The 21,932-nt window shown below is 40.9% G+C and overlaps 1 protein-coding gene across 1 annotated transcript in view; it reads right to left on the bottom strand.

The window, feature by feature from the left end:
* Positions 1-1,879: 1,879 nt before the first annotated feature.
* LOC114361361 (talin-2) overlaps positions 1,880-21,932 on the bottom strand; it is a gene marked incomplete at its 3' end in the record, with an annotated part of 52,228 nt that continues 32,175 nt past the window's right edge. Inside the window, exons 24-41 of the mRNA XM_028316359.1 lie at positions 21,419-21,533; positions 20,996-21,073; positions 20,322-20,443; positions 18,649-18,741; positions 17,214-17,372; positions 15,701-15,917; positions 12,164-12,279; positions 10,909-11,020; positions 9,549-9,626; positions 9,184-9,305; positions 8,225-8,317; positions 7,197-7,355; positions 3,294-3,516; positions 2,808-2,929; positions 2,540-2,651; positions 2,336-2,413; positions 2,100-2,221; positions 1,880-1,972 (exon numbers count right to left, since the gene is read on the bottom strand). Of these exons, the coding sequence (XP_028172160.1) occupies positions 1,880-1,972; positions 2,100-2,221; positions 2,336-2,413; positions 2,540-2,651; positions 2,808-2,929; positions 3,294-3,516; positions 7,197-7,355; positions 8,225-8,317; positions 9,184-9,305; positions 9,549-9,626; positions 10,909-11,020; positions 12,164-12,279; positions 15,701-15,917; positions 17,214-17,372; positions 18,649-18,741; positions 20,322-20,443; positions 20,996-21,073; positions 21,419-21,533 (2,214 nt within the window). The remainder of the gene's footprint in view (positions 1,973-2,099; positions 2,222-2,335; positions 2,414-2,539; positions 2,652-2,807; positions 2,930-3,293; positions 3,517-7,196; positions 7,356-8,224; positions 8,318-9,183; positions 9,306-9,548; positions 9,627-10,908; positions 11,021-12,163; positions 12,280-15,700; positions 15,918-17,213; positions 17,373-18,648; positions 18,742-20,321; positions 20,444-20,995; positions 21,074-21,418; positions 21,534-21,932) is intronic.

Consider the following 21,932-nt stretch of genomic DNA (forward strand, 5'->3'; position numbering starts at 1 on the left):
GGACGTTGTAAATCAAGGTGCACAGCACAATATTTTTAAAACTTTATTTTGAAAACGTTAAAGTATTTCTACATTTGCGAGGCTAAGTCGATGCCATGTCTACATGGGTTTTAGGATCCATTTGTATATAGTTTGTTCTCCAAGCTTCTTCTGTCCAGTACCCATTGCATATCACGAAGTTTTTTCTATGCATAACAAAGCAGGTAGGATGCAGTTTAGGATGGTACAAAGTGCCTATACACTCTTGCCTTGAAAAGTCCCATTGTCTGTTGATTTGTTCTCTTATTTTTTTGTTTGTTGGAAAATCTCATCTTCTTAGGGCAAAGGTATTATGGATAGATGTTAATGGTATTATATTAGAATTAATTAATGATTTAAGATGTTAATATCAATTATACTAATAGTAAAAATAAATATCTGGTACGAGACATGTTTCATGCAGGGGTGACATCTCCTGGCCATCAGAAAGCCCCGATTTCACTCCAGGTAACTTCTTTTTGTGTGGTCACCTAAGGGGTTAAAATATACTCTTAAATCCAACAACCATGCAGCAACTGAAGCTGAACATTCGTCATGAAATCGAATCTATTTCGAGGTTACTCTAACGAAAGTTTTTTAAAATTTTGATTGTCAGATTGGAAGAAAAGTCCGTACAGTTGTTATGCGAAAGTCTAGGTATATTTCATATTTTATAATCATACTTATTCAATCGTGAGTGCAATTTGTAGGTAATAATTTCATACAACGGTGATTATAAATATACGGTAATTAGTACATGGAAATTATAAAACGATAGTTTTTCTTCAAAATTTCCAAAATCTTCAGCGTATGCAAATACTGTCTTACTACAACGTATGAAGGCCAAAGTACTGAATCTATTTAAATTAACAACGTGGATCTACCTTCAAAAATCGAGTATAAAAATAAGGACATGGTAAATAGAAAAATTGAAAACCAAAGATATGGTAATTATACTCTTACGCAATTCATGGACGGTACGCCAACGCAATAGACGTCTACTTGCTAACAGGTTTTAGAACCAACTAAGGGCTCGCGCCGCGCGCCTACATGATGTGTCAAATATTATTATTTAGGCTTGTGTGCCCAAAAACAGAAAACGTCACGGGAATTAGGACTTTCGCTCGGACAAGCAGTTATTTAATTCTAATTATTTACAGAATGGTTCTATTGAATAGATATTTTGCTATGTGTAAGACAATCTTGTGTACTCTTTAAAATGTTGAATGGAATAAACCAAATCTATACGACATAAAAATTACAGCCAAGTTTTAACATTAAGTCGGTGTGCGGACGCGTGACGGTAATTAGAGAACAGAGGTTCATGAAATTAATTAAGTCACAAATACTTAAAATAGAAGCCTATGATTTAATGCACAACTGGATGGGGTTGTTAAGTAACATATAAAAATACTTGCATGTCTCTAATTTGTCATTTTTAACGATTTAACAGCCCGGACACGCAAAAACTAGCTCACCTGAGAATGGCCGTGATAATTTACTATTTGATAAAGAATTTACGTATTTATTATTGATTAGGACTAATGTATACCATTATTTATAATTATGGAGTCGGTGTTGGAAGATTTGAAGATTTTATAGTTTCCTTGAGCTGTCAGCTTGACAGCCTGGCATACTTTTACGATGGTGGATCAAAGTATTTTGATTTGACTATAGAGCGTGAGAACACGCACACAGTCATAATTATTTTAGTGTGAATAAAACTAGCATCGAAATTACCTAAACTTGACATTCCACGCTAGACGTAAACGCTCTTAAAAAGTACGTTCATTTGATTGGCGCTGGCATATACCCTATTCTACATATAAATCCCTAGATACTGGTAGACTAGTGTATTTACCTCGCGTTCCTTATCCTGGCTGGCGCGCGGATTGAACTGGAACACCAGTTTGCCGCTCGCGTTAGCTAGCTTCGTCGCTGAACTGTTCAGATCCTAAAAACAATTCCAGTTAAATAGACTTATTTATATGTATTTAGATTTAAGACCTTATGTACAACATGGAATGCAATAGATATTGACTATTCTACTTTTTCAAGACAAATATTTTTTAGGTCCTTACCTCGTGGTTGCCGTCTCTCGCGCTAGAGCATATACCGCGAGTCGCCTCGCACATACTCCTCAATTCATCCAATAACGCCTGACGTTCCTTCTCATCTTTGCTATCACTAAGTGCCTTAGTATCTGAACAGAAACATACAAAACATTCAATTCTTAATCTTTAATGTACACTATTGAACACTGGACCAAGTATAGTCCCTTGTAGCACACCACAAAAGTCTTTAGATATTTAATTACCTTTCACAACTTGTGGCATCAGCTGGTTGATAGCCTGAATGGACTGTTCCGCAGTTTCGTAGTCTGGTTTCTCACGATCTGTAAATGAATTACTTTGTCAAAAGCCTGTGAAGAATCCATCAATTTTTCTTCCATTACACACGTTTTTAACTATATTAACTAAGCAGCAATGGAATTAAAAAAATAACAATTTAATGAACATACCTGCCGTAGCAGTTAGAAGTGCAGCGATGGCAGCATTGAGCTGGGCGAGACTTTGAGCCAACCTGTTTTGTAGGTCAGCTGGCATTTGGCCGCCTTTAGCTGCCACTATTGGCTGTAAAAGACAATTGATTAATAATTTTCATAAATATGGTTCATTTTAATGCAGAACAAAGCAGGTCAAGGCCAGACTGCAATCACATCTGATGTTAAATCAGATGCAGTCCTGCTTGTTAAGTAGTGGGTCCTACTGTTACAGTTTAGATGTTACCTTATCTAATTCCTTCTCGGCCTTTTGGAGAACGCTCTCTGCCTCGGCTGCCGTGCTGACAAACTTCAAGTGTTTCGGGTCCTTTGTCAGCGCTGGTCGGGTGACGCCTTTCACTTGCACTTCTGATAAAAAACATCGTTATTACAATAAATTGGCATTGGATTGGTGCTCCAGAAATGCGCAAGTCCACAATCCAATAATATGAATTACGCACCGCATGCTTCGTTACTTTTCATTGCAAAAAAGCTAACAAAATCAAAATCAAAATTATCTTTTTTGTGTAGACTAATTAAATAATTAAATTATGTATCTAATTACGTGTCTCATTCTTTTTTTGCCCTGCCAGCGCTTCGAGACAAACATTTGGCAAGTGCTGAGAAGAAGCGCCGCAACAAACGCAAACACCACTGTCTGACGGTTTAAAAATATAAAAAAGTAGGAAGTTACAATACATTCAGAAGCAAGAATAACTAAATAACAGCTCACCATTTCCACTGTCACCGACACGACACGCCCTCTTCAATCTCTCCAGCTCGTCCTCTAATTCGCTCCTTCCCTTCTGTATCTTCTCGCCAAGGGCCTGGTACTTCTGGTCCTGGATAACTGGTAGCCAGGTGGAAGCCAGGTGTTGGTTGGCGGCGGATACCGCATTAGCTGATGCGACTAGAGATGCCTGGCAGCGAGGGTCTTGCATGCACGGAGCTGTGAGCTGTCAATAAAGTTATACCAGTCATTAGTTTTCTGCAAATAGGCTTTTAAAAATCGCATTCAGTGGGTGGAAGACGTCGTTCGTTTCAGCAAAATGACGTCCACTGCAGGACAAAGGCCTCCCCCAAGGATTTGCATTACTGCGCAGCCCGCATCCTGGTTCTTCCCGCGACCTCACCAAATCGTCGATCCACCTAGTGGGAGGCCTGCCCACGCTACGTCTTCCGGCCATGTGCGTTCCCTTCGAGAGGCCACTGTGGAAAACGAAGGTTTCGTATACATAAAGATTTAGCAGAACCTCTAAAACAAATGTAGCCGGAACGATAAATTTGTAGGTGTTGTAAGTTGGACGCTACAACCCGCCGAATGTGGTCCCTCAGATGAACTATGTGAAATACCAAATTACTGAATCTGACCAAATAAGATGATTTTGATGAATGGTAATATTTAGAAGGTAAATCGTAGGGCTACATACGAAAATAAGAGTTCTGGATAGTTACTGCAAATAAAGAAAATCCAATCAGACGATGGGCCCTCAGTTCACCAGTGCACAAAATTTACTTTAATGCTACAAATTGGAACTTGAGACTAAGTTTCTTTGGTATGGTTTTAATTTTAGCAGAAGTAGCCACAATGCTACCCTGAGAGTACAGGGTTTATATATTCTACTAGTACAGAATAAAAGCTCTAGTAAAGTGAGCCCTCGGGCCACACGTTTCAGAAAATAGTTATCATATTTAGAGACAAGGTGGAAGGTGTATTAATTTACACATAATAATATAAAAACGTAGTCATTTCGTAGTACAAACTTAAGTATCTGTGTGGTGTGTAAATATTTCCTTTCTTGAAATAAAACGGACTCATTTATGTGTGAACAAAATATTCGTATTAGGGTAACCACACATCAGAAAATTAATAGATAACTAGAAAAAGTGTCCCTACACAACCTATACCACGATTAAAAAAATTCAAGATAACATTTCTATAGATAGAGCATAATAAAAAAAGTATACTGATAACAAAATCACCATGTATACAGGGCGATTTTTTTTACTCAATCGTCGAATTCAACTCGGCTGGGCAGCGTCCGCCGGGAAGCTTCGCGATATTCTCACGTCCGAAATACCGCAGTGTCTTAAAAACTGTGCCACAGCGTACTGAAGGAGATAGCCGAAAGTGGGGATTGTCCACTGATCGGCCACATGCTGAGCAGGACGAGGTCGGTTTTAGAAATAAGATACTAACATTAGCCTAAGTTTTTACTAACATTTATGGATCACTGTTATCTATATATTTATTATTATGAATTAAATACTTTTTATTTTATTTTGTTTATTTAAGACTGACCAGTGTGTGTTGCCAGTGATGGTATACGGATATGAGACGTGGTCGCTTACTATGGGCCTCATGAAGGCTCAAGGTCACCCAAAGGGCCATGGAGCGAGCTATGCTCGGAGTTTCCCTACGTGATCGAATCAGAAATGAGGAGTTTCGTAGGAGAACCAAAGTGACTGACATAGCCCGCAGCATCGCTAAAATCAAGTGGCAGCTTGGGCTAGGCACATAGCTCGTTCTTGAGTGGCGACGACGAGCCGGAAGACGTGGCGTGGACCGACGATTTGGTGAAGGTCGCGGGAGGTACCTGGATGCGAGCGGCACAGGACCGGCCATTGTGGAAATCCTTGGGGGAGGCCTTTGACCAGCAGTGGACGTCTTTTGGCTGAAACGAACGAACGATTCACTGCTATTGATTAATGAATCGCGGCATTAATCGATTTTGTTGTATCACAGCTTTAAATCTATTCCGTATCACACAATGCGTAGGTACTTTAAATAAAATTATTTTTACGTCGTACCTATTTAATTAAAATAAAATCAATAGACTCGGATTTATCTCAAAATACCTCTTAGGCAATAGTACAGAATACCTACCTACTTATACTTTAGTTTTGAGTTTCCTAAAAAAATCGACAATGTGGTTAACATACACAAAATCATTACGGAGAATTTAAGAAGCAAGATATTTCTTTAAATACTTTATACAGCAAAAATATTTTAATACAATTTTAAACTGCAAATTTTGTACATAAAATGGTGTAAACTATTTTTATCAAACAATGAGTTGGGCGAGATATTTATCATGGAATTGGTTTTTAGCGTGTGTTCCGAGGGCTCACTTTACTAGAGCTTTTATTCTGTACTAGTAGAATATATAAACCCTGTACTCTCAGGGTAGCATTGTGGCTACTTCTGCTAAAATTAAAACCATACCAAAGAAACTTAGTCTCAAGTTCCAATTTGTAGCATTAAAGTAAATTTTGTGCACTGGTGAACTGAGGGCCCATCGTCTGATTGGATTTTCTTTATTTGCAGTAACTATCCAGAGCTCTTATTTTCGTATGTAGCCCTACGATTTACCTCCTAAATATTACCATTCATCAAAATCATCTTATTTGGTCAGATTCAGTAATTTGGTATTTGACATAGTTCATCTGAGGGACCACATTCGGCGGGTTGTAGCGTCCAACTTACAACACCTACAAATTTATCATTCTGGCTACATTTGTTTTAGAGGTTCTGCTAAATCTTTATGTATACGAAACCTTCGTTTTCCACAGTGGCCTCTCGAAGGGAACGCACATTTCCGGCCCGTGGTCGTCGCAACTTTTCTTTCCCAACGGCCTTCGTCTCTACGAGCTATGTGCTCCGCCCACTGCCACTTGATTTTAGCAATTCTGCGGGCTATGTCAGTCATATTGGTTCTCCTGCGGATTTCCTCATTTCTGATTCAATCACGAAGGGAAACTCCTAGCATAGCCCGCTCCATCGCCCTTTGAGTGACCTTGAGCCTTTTTATGAGGCTCTTAGTAAGCGACCACGTGTGTGGAAATGTTAATAACGATATGTGACTGTGTCTCAAGCCTTTTGTATTTTTCTGTGCACTAATATTACAATTTATGTATGTTTATCTAGACAATTTTATGAAGCTTACTATTTTATTTATTTTACCAATGGTCCGTGGCCCTCACTCGGCATGGGGCACACTGAAAACCAGCGCCGTGGCCTTCGTCACCGTGGGCCACGGCATATGCTGAGTGGGGTCCCGTTGAAGTGGGCATCTTGTTAAAAACCTTAGACTATGATGAAACTGAAAAATTGCTGAAATACTCTACTTGATACAATACTCGTGTACACACACACACACACACACGCGCGCGCGCAAGCACACACACACACACACACACACACACACACACACACACACACACACACACACACACGCACACACACACACGCACACACACACACGCAAGCACACACAAGCACACACACACACACCAAACGCAACCTAAATATGTGGTGATTTTGTTACTTTTTGGTTATGATAAAAAAAAAATGTTACTGTTAATTTGTTAAGGGAGAGCGACTCCTTCTGGCACAGGTGCCATTGCACTTACAAGAAAGAGTCCACCTCAAATTCCATTAATTGTTGTTGTTAACGAAATAAATATTTTTCATTTTCATTTTTCATCTTGTTGGTGAATGGGTGGCTCTGCTCAGTTTACTCTTGTTTTTATATTATTTTTTTCTTCCATTATTGTGTGCCACTGTCATGTCTATGTAATTGCCTGTAATTATGTGATGTCCATTGTAATAAATGTATCTTTCTTTCTTTCTTACCTGCGCCGTGGTGAGCAAGGCATTGGCAGCGTCGGCCAGCTTGGAGCCGGCGCCGTCGAGCTGTGAGCCAGCTTCACCATCCGCTTCGGCAGCTAGTTGGTACACATCGTTCAGCAGCTGCGAGGCTTTCTCACACGCGGATGATGACACATCCAGAATCTGAGAAAAACAGATTGCTTTAATGTTAAAAAAAAACTTAGTAGACTACGGCACTAAACACAGAATAATAATGTACTACATACAGAAAGTTTCTTCGCGAAGGTATTTATAAAAATGTCTACTCAATGTCGTCAACAATATGGTGAAACTAGCTTTTTTGAAATTTAGTTTGTCATACATTATAGCCTATGATTGATATGTTATTCTGGGTTATAAAAAAATAATACTGTAAAGTTTCATCAAAATCCGTTCAGTAGTTTTTGCGTGAAAGAGTAACAAACATCCATCTAGTTATCCAAACTTTCGCATTTATAATATTAGTAGGATAGTAGGATTTATCTTGTCTCAAGGGGCGAGCACCATTTCGTTTGACTTATGTCAGTGATCAGTATTGTGCCGATACGATAAGGCTGACTGTTACAAGAAGCTACTGTGTGGCCATCTAGCGCACCACACGCCAATTTTTTCTTACTTCCAGTGATTTTTTTACAATGATTGAAGAATACGCGCGCTTACACATCACTCACTACTTGCTTGTGAATGCCTTGTGGATTAAACATCCCAGGAGAGTACGCCGTGCGTGTTTTGGTTTCGATGCATACTTGCGGAGATGAACTGAACAGGTCTATAGTCCGGTCGCCGAGCACGTAGAATTTCGTCCAATAACCCCAAGCTACCCATCCTTATCGCTCGCACGTAATTATGTTGCTGTCGCGACTGTGCGACGGGCGCCCGCAGTGAGTGTGCGAGCGCGACAGGAACATAATTACGCGCGAGCGATAAGGATGGGTAGCTTGGGGTCATTGGACAAAATTCTACGTGCTCACAGACCGGGCTTTAGTATAAATAAATACTGATGGAATATTTACCTCGTGTTCCTTGTCCTGGCTGGCACGGGGATTGAACACGTACACCAGTTTGCCGGTCGCGCAGGCTAGTTTCGCCGCTGATCTGTTCAGATCCTAAAAAACACAAACTAAATAAGAATCTTTATTTCTTTCGACTAATGATAGTTGATCAAATCCTTTTAAGCTATTTCAAAATAAAATTCTCCAAGCTGTTTAACTGTGGTCTGATTAAAATTTCATTTTAAAGCTCATAGTAGACTTATCAACTCGGAAAGGGATCAACACCGTATCGCCTTTCGCGAGCTGTCATCGACTTTTGCGAGCTGTCATCGCATTTTGCGCGCTGTCAACCACTAGGCGAGGCGTTTACGTTACCGTGCGGATAAGTGTGCGTACTGTGCGTTGTGGTATGGAGTTTCATACAAAGAATACTGACTGCATCGACTTGATACGGTTACGATCCCTTTCCGGGTTGATAAATGTGCGATATCCTATAAGTAAACGATGAGCTGCTTTTCATTGTAAGATGGTAAAAACATTGTGAAATGAATGTTTTTTATTACATAGCGTGACAGAATTTTAAGGTTATTCAAGAGTGTCAATATGAAATACGTAATTTGACATTATATCATGGGATTTTAATGCATTTTCAGGGTTCCGTAGTCCTGACAAGGAACCCTTATAGTTTCGTTATGTCCGTCTGTCTGTCTGTCTGAGGTTTTGCTTGGAAACTATTGGTACTAGAGAGCTGTAATTTTTTTAAATTATATTATTATTTATACATAAGAATATTAAAATAAAATTATTAACGACTTATACTTTTATAGTCTAAATTGCGATAAATTAAAAGTAGATCCTCACTTCTAAAACAGTGCCCGACAGGGTTCATAATGATCTATTTAGCTTTAAGCCTTATCTACCCTATGTTACATTATGGTGATGCAAATAAATATTTATCTATCTATCTATCTGATCCATACCTCATTGGAGGCGGCACCCGCGCTCTCGCAAATGCCTCTCGCGGCGTCACACAGTGCCCTGAGTTCGCGCAATATTTCCTCTCGAGTCTTGTCGTCTTCGCCCGAAGTGGCTGATTTTGTATCTGTAATAAATGTGTCAAATGTCAAACTGTAATACTAAGATGTCAAAAGCCTGTTAGATGTTCTACACTGAAACGTCCCAGATATTATGACATTGTCAGGATGGCGCTACTATCTATTTATTTATTTTAAAATGTCATAAGCCTGTATGGACTTGGTTTAAAGCAGTAAAAAAAAGTACCTCTTTATTTAAAAAGGTCTAAAATTGCAGTCTATTTAAGTAAAAATAAGTTTTCTTAAGTTACCTTTTACTACCTGCGGCAGGAGTTGGTTTATTGTGTTCATGGCGTTGTCTGCCGCTACGTAGTCAGGATTTTCACGGTCTGAAAGAAGACACAGTGTTTCATTTTTATACACGAGAAATCCCCAAAATTAAAAACAAGCAACTAATACCACAAACTAATACGCTGAGTTCAAAATTCAGTGTCGCACATTGAAGTAGTACGAAAAGTACGGCTAAGGAGAAGCGATGCCAAATGTAAACAAACCTAATGTCATGGTCATTTAGAATAGCAGGGGTTTGACTTTGACATATTTTGACTGGAAAACGAGACATTACGACAAATACACAAGATGGGAAGAGACAGAATAGATTGTCAGTTCGACAGTCGAATCGACCTTTTGTACCGCTGCTAGTTGGCCGTACTTTAGTACATTATAACTCAATGGTGTCGCATTAGAAATTCACATACACAAAGTAATCAAAATGTGTGCTCATTATCCACTGCGGTATCAGTACTCAACGTTCGAATAATCTTTAGTACTACGTAAGCAATGTAAACTGTTATGTATTACATTATGACGTCGCTGCTGTCATCATTGCTGTCACGAGCAATGTGTTCTGTTTTTGGGCATATTGCTGCGACACCGGCCCTGCCCCCTTGTCACATCTCCCTTTAGTCAGAGTAAATACAAATGAGTAGGTCATCTTCATATCATAAACGCCCGAGCGCGGTTTGTATGTGAGCGCGCCAATAGTTGTAATTGTCAGTGTGTGCGTGCGCGCCGCATACGTATATTGGTGCGCTCACATACAAACCGCGCTCGGTGCGTTTCTATGAAGATGACCTACTCATTTGTATTTACTCTGCTTTAGTTTCTGTGATCTGTGTTGTTACATCTGGGGGCACGGCAGTGCCCCCACCAAGTCGAGCAAAAAAGCGGCACGGCCGTACCATCCTTTTCTCGAAGCAATTCAGGCCATTTTCGACCCCCTGTAACTTCGTTGTGGATAAAACTAGAAGACTGAATTTTCAGTAACCATGCAGGCATTGTAAAGACACGGTATATTTCAAATTTCATTCAATTTGAACCAATAGTTTCAGTTCGGTCCAGTTTTCTAGATACATAACTGCTGTCTACAAAATACAAAAAGAAATGAGATCAAAATATACAAAAAGAAGAGAGAATCAAAAACAATACTTGTCAAAAAAACCAAGTCTCGCAACTCAGTTGTTCTACGGTAAAAAGTTGTGAGATCCATGTAATACCAAGTCCAGGCCAGGAAATGTTTAAAGTTTTACATAAATTATTGACTTGGCCATCGCATGAAAACACGTGTAAATTAAATTATTTAGTGCGTAGTTTGATGGGATATACACTTACCGGCGGCGGCGGCGACGAGCGCGGCGACGGCTGCGTTGAGATGCGCGGCGCTGTCATACAGCCTGTGCTTCAGATCCGCGGTCGCCGCCGGGCCATTCGGCGCTATCGCGGGCTGCAAACAAAATCAAAATTACATTTAATCACCAGGACACTATGGTAACCATTGACGAATCTTCTAGGGTTGTTTTTTAGGGAGCCCCAGGCTCTCATATGAACCAACTGGGGAGGGCGGGGATTAGTGTCATTAAGTATGTAGATATACTATTTCTAAGATTTTCTGGGGTAAGCACTAAACCAGAGTAAATACAAATGAGTAGGTCATCTTCATCGGCCGTTTGGTGTAGTGGTTCAGAGCGGACTACTATGCCGAGAGGTCCCGGGTTCGATTCCCGGCCGGGCAGAAATTGAAATGATGAATTTTAATTTCTGTGACGGGTCTGGGTGTTACCATGTATAATATGTATGTATTTAAAAAAAAAAGTATATAAGTAGTATATCCGTTAAGCTAGCACCCATAACACAAGCATTAAGTTGCTTACTTTGGGGCTAGCTGGCGCTGTGTGAAATTGTCCAAAGATTTATTCATAGAAACGCACCGAGCGCGGTTTGTATGTGAGCGCGCCAATACGTATGTGGCGCGCACGCACACTGACAAAATTCGGCGCAACTCCCCGCTAAACGCTCGGTGCGTTTCTATGAAGATGACCTACTCATTTGTATTTACTCTGACTAAACCATTTTGGGATGGGCACGGCCCACAAGCCCCCCCTCTTCATACGCGCATAACGCATGCATTTTATTTTCAACTTTAATGCCTTGTGTTAAAGTGCAAAAAATTACTAAGGTTTAAAATTTTAAATGTGATGGAATACAATATAACAAAGAGACATGACAAATTCTAAAATGAAGACTCCGAAACAATCCCTCATGTAGCTACTAGCCAAATATTGATGTCATTATTACCATTTTAGCCCATGGTAGGCCAATGCTGGATGTAAGGAACGGCAAAAAGCAAGATCTCTTATCTAGAATAAATGAGTACCTACTAAACTGTCTTAGCTTGTAATCGATTGGATCATATAAAGTTTATATGATCCAATCGATGTTTATTTTAAATTAGGGGTAAACTCAATTCTCATACTTGTTTACAGGGGTGACATTGAAAAGGTTAGGAACCACTGATATAAACCGTGTTAAGTTCTTGCTTCATAATAAAATTTTGTAGCTTATGATCGATTAGGTAATTGTTACAGACCTTGTTAAGTTCCTTTTCAGCAGCCTCGACCTGTTTCTTGGCGGCAGCCGCGGTAGTAATGAACTGCAGGCGCTGCTTGTCCGGACTAGCAGACTTGCGGCCCGAGGGACCGTCTCCTGTTGAAGATAAACATCATGAATTATTAAAGTTTAAAACATAACTAAAATATTATTGGAGATAAAATAACATAGGTAAATTGAAATTAAATAACATTAGATAAAAAACAGTTTCACAACTATTGAAGCTACTTAAGGCTTGGTATTTCTGCTAAAGTAGGTATTTCGCGCTGTCAAAATCTGCGCGCGCAATACTTCGCCGAAGACAGCGCGCCAAAGAGCTCTCGCGGCTACACAGTATAGAAATACGCAGTTTAGAAATACGCAGTTGGTTAGGTTAGGTTGACTTCCTTCCGTTCAAGCGTCACACTCACAGCACTTTCTAATACAAATCATATCCAAGTGATACAAATTAAAACAACTTTCAAAATTTTTGGGAATATATTTTAGAATCGAATAAATATAGAATATAACTGCCAAATTAAACACGGTTCAAAGAGGCGTGGCGTCACCCGACCTTCCGGAAGTTCCGCGCCAGCTAAAAGAATTTCAAGATTACGTCACCCGACCTATCGGTAGATCCTCGGGAGCTTGAGCGATTGGAAAAACATTTTATGATCAGTTACATCTGCCATCTTTTTGGCTAGAAGATTCTTCTATCTTGCAGCTTAGACCTTAAGCTACAGACCTTATACAGTATTTTTGAAACATTCTTACGCATGGTGGAGGAAGGGACGCTCTAGACACTCAAGTCCACAAGGTGTCACATCAACTCGAGTTTTAAATCCGTTGACATCTGCTGCATCTGCCATCTTTTTGGTTAGAAGATTCTTCCATCTTGCAGCGTAGACCCTGGTGGTCCCTGGAGGCATTCCAATTGGTCCACGATGTGCACTTGCACACCTTGGTCAAAACCACTTTTAACTGATTTTTGCAGTCAAACTTGTTTTGACCGATTAAGAGGTGATCCCTGACAACACAGAAATTTGGTAAAATGGTCCCTCATGACTTAAAGGTTAAGAACCACTTGCTCTAGACACTCAAAACTACAAGGATACACATGAACTCCAGTTTTAAATCCGTTGAAATCTGCTGCATCTGCCATCTTTTTGGCTAGAAGATTCTTCTATCTTACAGCTTAGACCTTTAGCTACAGACCTTAGACAGTATTTTTTATTATTTATTTGTGTCAGTGTGCTCTTCTAAAGAGTGTAAGACGATTGTTTGTAGGTACTATTAAAATGTAATTTTAACTCATTGGTTTTGTCTCATATTTGAGGAATGTACTATGTATCATGAGTAGAGTCTTCGTTTAAAAGGATGCGAACGATTTAAATTTCAATGGGTAGACAAAATTGATAATTTTTAATTATCAAAAATTTAAGCTTTCTCCAGTAACACTGATATTATTATACTGTGACTCATCAAAGTCATCATTGTCAAAAATATTGACAAATCGCGAACTGTCACGGCCAAAAAACTGACACGCGTCCGTCCTCCGTAAGCGCCACCGCGCGACTGATTGAGATTGTCCAAGCCGTCATGGACGATTTTTTCCACATTTTTTAACATAGTAACTAAATAAGACGCAATATAAAAATTTCATCCGTTAAAAGCCCTCAAGTTATTTCTGAACTTTAGTTTAGTAAAAGATTTAGAATCTCAAATCGCTTATTTTAAAAATAAAACCATATATAGAAAACGAATAGAGGTAACTTTGGGAATTTATTCTATCGAGTCAACTTCATTAAATCGTGTTTCCATCCGTTAATAGCCCTAGAAAATATCCTCAACTATGCCCAATAAAATTCTTAGCCTTTAATTTTACTGTTTAGTACCTCAAAAATGAAAAATGAAAACATCATTTTCGCCATTTTCTCTGCTACCCGGCCTTAAAGCCTGGTCCGTGAGCAGGTAGAATTTTGTCCAATGACCCCAAGCTACCCATTCTTATCGCTCGCGCGTAATTATATTGCTGTCGCGACTGTGCGACGGGCGCCCGCAGTGAGTGTGCGAGCGCGACAGCAACATAATTACGCGCGAGCGATAAGGATGGGTAGCTTGGGGTCATTGGACAAAATTCTACCTGCTCACGGACCAGGCTTTAGAAGATATGATTTTTTTATATCAAAAAGCTTAATCCAGAATGGCCTTAATTGCATCTTAAGCCTTATCATTCGCAGCTACCTCACAAACTCTTTACAGCCAGTCTGGTTTCTCCAGAGGTTGCCTCTCATCTCTCTTTCTCTAGCGTCTTGTAGATTACCAGCGTCTAAGGCGTGTTACAAATCCTAATCGGTTTGGTTGGTACTAGGGCTTGTTCCAAGTCCGCCTGGCTAGCTACCACCATCTTACCTAAGTCTGTCCCCATTACAACAATGTTAACAGCATTGTTGTGTTCCGGCAGTCAGAGGTAAGATAGCCAGTTCCTCCGTGGTTGAGGATTCCGGGTGAAGCTCGCTTCCACCTTCGGCCTGATCGTCACTTACCATCTGGTGAGATACAGGCCAAGAGCTTCCTCATTGAGGATAAAAAAAATCTATTTATTATTTCGTAGCCCTAAGCACTCTTCAATCAATTGCTAGGGGTCCCCTTCTAGCTTTCCTATTGTCCTGGTGTTCTTGGACCTGGATCACTAGCGTCTAATTCCTGCCCTATTACAGATGACTTATCGTATTTTATACTCACCGCTAGCTGCCACCTGGCAAGCGTTCCTCAACCGCTCTAACTCTTCCTTCAGCAGTTGGCGATCCCCTTCCAGCTTCATCCTCAGGTCTTGATGATGCGGGTCCTGCAGCAAGGGTGACCTGGTGGAGGCCATTGACTGCTGGTAGTGATGGTCTTGGGTTATGACACCAGCGTCCACGCCGGTCAGATTACAGGAGTCTAATATTATGGGTACTTATCGCTTCAAATCCTTTGGCAAGATCTCTAGTTCCCGCTCCAGTTATAGCCGGTCTCATTCCAACTTTTCCCAGCATCTGATGACGTTAGTCCTGGATTTTAAGCATCATATTCACGATGAGTAACATTAGTCTCACCCTATTCAATACCGGCAGGCGTTTCTTAACAGCTCCAATTCCTTGCCCAGCTTGCCTGTTCTTTCCTTATTTTTCCCTAGCTTTTGGTAGCATTAGTCTTGGATTACAGTAGTCTATTCTTATTTTATAGGTACTCACCACTTGCAGCCACTTGGCAAGCGTTCCTCAACCGCTCCAACTTTTTCTCCAGCTGTTGGCGGTTCCCTTCCAGCAACCTTCCCAGATCCTATAGTATCATCGATACTGAGTTTCTAGCGTCTAAGTCCTGGCGTATTCTATAGGCACTCACCACTTGAAACCACTTGGCAAGCGTTCCTCAACCGCTCCAACTCTTTCTCCAGCTGTTGGCGGTTCCCTTCCAGCAACCTTCCCAGGTCCTATAGTATCATCGATATTGAGTTTCTAGCGTCTAAGTCCTGGCGTATTCTATAGGCACTCACCACTTGCAGCCACTTGGCAAGAGTTCCTCAACCGCTCTAACTCTTTCTCCAGCTGTTGGCGGTCTCCTTCCAGCTTCTTCCTCAGGTCCTGATGATGCGGGTCCTGCAGCAGTGGTGTCCAGGTGGAGGCCAGCTGCTGGGCGGCTGATGAGAGGCTGTTGGCTGAAGACAGCAGGCCGGCCTGGCAGCGAGAGTCTTCTATGCATGGTGCGGTCAGCTAGAGAACGACAGGACAATAAAATAATAAATCAAAATCAAAATGATCTTTATTTGTGTAGACTAATTAAATTAGTACTTACAAATCCTCAAATGCTCTTAAGGAGCCTATACATGTCTCATTCTTTTTTTGTCCTACCAGCGCCTCGAGACAAACATTTGGCAAGGGCTGAGAAGAAGCGCCGCAACACACTCAGTCACCACTGTCTGACGGCAGGCCTGGCTCACTCCGCGCGGTACATCCGATAATTACCTACAGCGAAGCGCCCCGCCGGCGGGTATTATATCAGTCGAGTGTCACGCGCGCGCCCGTCAGGACGCTGGCGTGCGTTGTAGTGTGATTATAATTCTATGATCGAAGAATTTAAAAATGGACATAAAGAGAAAGAAATATTGTGCGGCGTTCGGGTGTTTAAATTCGAAAAGAAATCTACCGGATTTATAATTTTTTTTCGCTTCCCAAAGATGCTGAAAGGTATGTTGGCCATGTAGGTAATCAATAATTCTTAGGATAGTATAGGAACCTAACCTACTATGACTACTGCTCAGAATGCGTTCGTTCGTTTCAGCCAAATGACGTCCACTGCTGGACAAAGGCCTCTCCCAAGGTTTTCCATAATGAATGCGTATGAGTCATGAATGCTACATACGTACCTCATTACATATAAGAAGATTAATTATTTTTTCACTAGACAGCAACCCTAACAGCGTAAGAAGAGTTCAGAGGCACGCGATAGAAAGAGACAAAACTTGTAGGTGAATAAAATTGTAGGTACGTAGTGCTGTGCGAGCTGAATTCCACTGTATCGCGTCGTAGCAAGACTCGCATTTATTTAAATCGTCTTGCGGAGTAATCCTTCTGTACCTGTACTATTACTTATTCTGTGCTGCCGGTTTGAAAATACAGGTCAAGTATTCGTTTGAAGTTGAGATGCAAAGAATCATTTCACCATCATTTACTCTTCACTTCAGGAGCACGACTCTCTCTAATACAGGTAAATTAAGGGTTAAGTCTACACACCCTGAGTTGCCCAAAAGTTTTTGAGGGGCCACATGTTTGCGTAGGTTCCAAAAGCACAACAGCCACCTCAGTAGGAGTATAAAAATACTGTTAGAATAACCGCAGGGGTTGGTAATTTTTTTGGCACATGTTACGATTTGATAACCCGCATACCGTCTTCCATAAAACACATTACTACCTGAACATAAGTGAGAACAGAGTTGGCAACATCAGCGACCTTGGATTGTTGTAATTACCCTGATTAATTATAATGTCTTCCAAAAGCACAATAACTACCTGAGCAGATGTGAGTAGAGTGTTGGCGGCGTCAGCGACCTTAGTTCCCGCGCGGTCCAGCTCGGCGCCTGATTCGCCGCCTACGTCAGCTGCTAACTGCTGCACTTTAGCCAACATGGCCGACGCCTGCACAAACGCTGCTGACGACGCGCCCATGATCTAGAAATATAGGCTTAATTAGAAAGAAAGAAATAATTTTTATTTATTTAGTCCAACATCCTTAGACTGCTTACACAGTTTTTTGAACCAAATGGCATCGACTCAGCATGTGTCATGCTCTAGTTTAGGACCTAGAGCATAACGCTGGTATTCTGTGGCAGCCATATTAAGTGGATATGTCAACGTGAAATTGTGAACTCTGTCAGTTTATAATATAACAAACGCTGCTGACGACGCGCCCATGATCTAGAAATATAGGCTTAATTAGAAAGAAAGAAATAATTTTTATTTATTTAGTCCAACATCCTTAGACTGCTTACACAGTTTTTTGAACCAAATGGCATCGACTCAGCATGTGTCATGCTCTAGTTTAGGACCTAGAGCATAACGCTGGTATTCTGTGGCAGCCATATTAAGTGGATATGTCAACGTGAAATTGTGAACTCTGTCAGTTTATAATATAACTTTACTTTACTTTTACTTTATTCGGAAAACAAACAGTGTTAATTGACTTATTAACTATCTGAATATAAAGCTTTACACCAATTATAGTATATTTTCGCATACAATAACTGAGATAATGTTTACTAATATACTTAAATTATTTTATACTTTTTACGCCACAAAGAACGCGTTAGATTGTAAACTAACAGTGGGTTAGGTTAGGTTAGATTGTAATATAACTACGTCAGATTATAATCTGACGGAATTCACAATTTTACGATGACAGATATACGACACTAACATTCAATAGTTTTACACATATTAACACAATTCTCTTTAAGTGTGTGTTGCGTGTGTAATGTATCTATTTATATGCATGCGTGTGTGAGTGTAAGCAACAAAATTAGTTCAAGAATAAAGCTCATATAGTCTGGTCCGGGAGTACGGTCTGGTCTGGTACGCTCGCGCGTAATTATGTTGCTGTCACGCTCGCACACTCACTGCGGGCGCGCGTCGCACAGTCGCGACAGCAATATAATTACGCGCGAGCGATAAGGATGGGTAGCTTGGGGTCATTGGACAAAATTCTACGTGCTCCCGGACCAGACTATAGTAGACTTATCAACTCTGAAAGGGATCAACACCGTATCGCGTATCTCGAGCTGTTATCGCCTTTCGCGCGCTGTCAATCGCGAGTCGAGGCGTTTACGTTACGGTGCGGTATAAGTGTGCGTTGCAGTATGGAGTTTCTGAGAATACTGACCGCCTTGTTGTGCGACGTCCTTAAGGCACAAAATAAAGTACCTAAATTATTACAGTAAGTATAGTTTACCTCATTCTCCTTATTCTGGTTTGCGCGAGGATTGAACACGTAGAAGAGCTTGCCTGACGTCTTCGCGAACTTGGAGGCTGAGTTGTTGAGGGCCTAAAATAAAATTAATCGTTTTTAAGTAATATAGAAATAGAAAAACCTTTATTTGACACGAAAACACAAATTAAAATGAACAAATAAAAGAAGAGAAAACACAAAAAAACACATTAAACACACAACATTACATTAAACACTACATAAATCTCGTGTCAAAAAGGCCCCCGCTCAGTATTAATCGAGAGTCAAGAAGTACTTAGTTAAATAAAAATATCAACTCAAAAGGAAATTTAATGGAATAATATGTTTGTAAGTGATTTTATGAGATCGGTGCAAGATTTCGTAATAATGCTTAACATTACATCTCAGTCACGACGCGAACAGTCATTTTTAGCTATTTTATATTATACACAATATGTATTCCCAAACACAAAAGTTAAAAGAGATCAGTAGGCCTAAGATGCGCGCCGTGATAACTTTTATCGACGTCAAAATGTATGGGCAAAATCAATAAAATGGCGTGATAACTGCTTATCGCGGCGCGCATCATAGGCCTACAGGTGTTTTACAAAATTCTACAACTTTTATAAAAAAATATCTATCTACAACCCTGTTGTGTTAACTGCGCACCTAGCGGCAGTGACGTCACATCGACGCTCTGGTACTGACGGAGCGCGGCGAGTGAAAGTCGCATTCCAGCGAAGTGCGCAGTTAAGCAGGGTACTCATCTAGCCGTGTAGCATGTGATGTATCAGATACTGTATCAAGTGAGTACATAGGCACGAGCCCGCTGCGAGCTGCTCGCGCGTGGCTCGCAGGGAGATCGTGTAGGCAGAATACTCACCTGCCATGTAGCACGTAACGTAGCATGTAACGTAACCAACCTTCAAGTGAGTACGGCTCGTCCACGGTCATCGCGTATCTGGCTGCGAGCTCCCGGATCCTACTGCGAGCCGCCTTTGTGCTCGCAGTGATACCGCCACTCGCGCGATGACCGTGGACGTGGACGAGCCGTACCAGGCCTGTTCATCTCCGCGAGTTTGCATCGAAAACAAAACACGCGCGACTACCCCTCCTGAGATACCAAATCGACAGGACAATCACGAGCGAGTATTGACGCACGCACGTATTCTTCACATATTTGCATTGTAAAGACAATAAACCATATGTAAAAACGGTGGTGCAATTAATACTCTGCGGTATTTTTTAACTGCCTGAATAATATTAGAAACACAAAATATAATTCATGCTTATTCATGTATTTCCTCCGCCATTTTTCGCAGTTTGGCACCTCACGTCACACATCATTTTACCGAAGTCAGCCCTATGTCTTCGGCGCAGTACCGATCACTGACGTTTGTCAACAAAATGGTGCTCGACTCTTGAGACAAGCTAAATAAAATTACACCATATTGTTAACGACATTGAGCATACATTTTTTTAAATACCTTCGCGAAGAAAATCTTCTGTACGTAGTACTTATTATTATTCTGTGGTAGGATCCAGGAGCTCGCAGCCAGATACGCGATGACCGTGGACGAGCCGTACTCACTTGAAGGTTGGATACGTTACATGCTACGTTACGTGCTACATGGCAGGTGAGTACCCTGCCTTAGCTCGATAGTGTGCTATCTTACCTCCGTGCCTCCATGCTCGCTGGCCTCGCAGACGCCGCGGCTGGCGTCACAAAGTGCTTTTAATTCACGCATCATAGCCTCGCGACTCTTATCGTCCATCGTAGCGCTTAGAGCTTTACCATCTGCAATAATGAACACGTTGTATAGACTGCACATCAAGCTTAACAGTGCGGCATCTTATGTAGTTGAATTTAGGTGCTATTTTGCAACAAAACTGTACAATATTATGTGATTCCAACGGTGACATTAGATTCTCAAATGCTGCTAACTTTATGGTGGAATGGGATGATTGACAACCACAAAATCAGCAACCGAGCATTAACTTGATTTGCACCATCTGTCTGTCAAACTCCATACAAAAAAACCAGTTAAGTTAAGGTGGTACAACTTAGCCTAAAACAAGCACATACCTACTCATCATCATCATCATTTCAGCCATAGAACGTCCACTGCTAACTTTAGGCCTCCCCTAATGCTTTCCATGTTGATCGATTGGTAGTGGCCTGCGTTTTCCTGTTACCTTTATGATATCATCGGTCCACCTTGTCGGTGGACGTCCCACGATGCATTTTCCATCCCAGAACCTTGCTGCTCCATCGGCCGTCATACCTACTCATGATCCATTGTATTGTCAGGATTTTACTCTTGAAATGTTCAAACAGGAATGAACTTACCCTTTACAATGTCGGGCATTAGTTCAGTGATCGTGGTGACAGCCAGATCAGCCGTTGTGTAGTCTGGGTTTTCTCGATCTAAAAATATAAATTGTTTTAAGTAATTCTTAAAATCATTTTGTTAATCAAAATCAAAAATACCTTCAATATAAAAAGTAAGTAAAACAGTAGTTATAAACATCTTTTTTATGTGACAGGAGGCAAACGAGCAAACGGATCACCTGATGGTAAGTGATTACCGTCGCCCATAGACACCCGCAGTCTCAAGGGCGTTACAGGTGCGTTGCTCTTTATTACGAAACAGCTGGTAGTTATGTATAGTGTTTTTCTTAAAAGTATACCTTTTGATTTTGATTGACACAATATACTGGATTTTATACCATACGGCAAAGGTGTTATGGATCAAATTCATGAATCTCTTACCTGAAGTAGCGGCCACAAGGGCGGCCAACGCGGCGTTCAGTTGGGCCACCCTTTGCGCCAGTTTCCTTTGCAGCTCGCTCGCTGAAGCCTTGTCCAATGGGGCTTCGGATAGAGCCTACAATAAAAGTTCAATCAATACTTAAAAACACATTGTACCGTTTCGGTTTTGTTTTAGTATGTTTTTTTTTCGGAGTTTTATTCCAGGAACATAGAGCGACGAGTTGAGCTCAAAATATGAGAAATTACAACAAAAAATACTATCTAGGGCAGTGGTTCTTAACCAGTGGTCCGCGGATCACTAGTGGTCCCTGGAGGCATTCCAAGTGGTCCACGAAGTGCACTTGCACGCCTTGGTCAAAACCACTTTTAACTGATTTTTGCAGTCAAACTGGTTTACTTTTGACCGATTATGATTATGAGGTGGTCCCTGACAAGACAGAAATTTGGTAAAATGGTCCCTCATGACTTAAAGGTTAAGAACCACTGATTTAGGGAAAAAAGGTCTTACTGCTTT

Source organism: Ostrinia furnacalis, unplaced genomic scaffold (genome assembly GCF_004193835.3).
Source record: "Ostrinia furnacalis isolate ACB-3 unplaced genomic scaffold, ASM419383v2 OfSCF5652, whole genome shotgun sequence".
Lineage (NCBI taxonomy): Eukaryota > Metazoa > Arthropoda > Insecta > Lepidoptera > Crambidae > Ostrinia > Ostrinia furnacalis.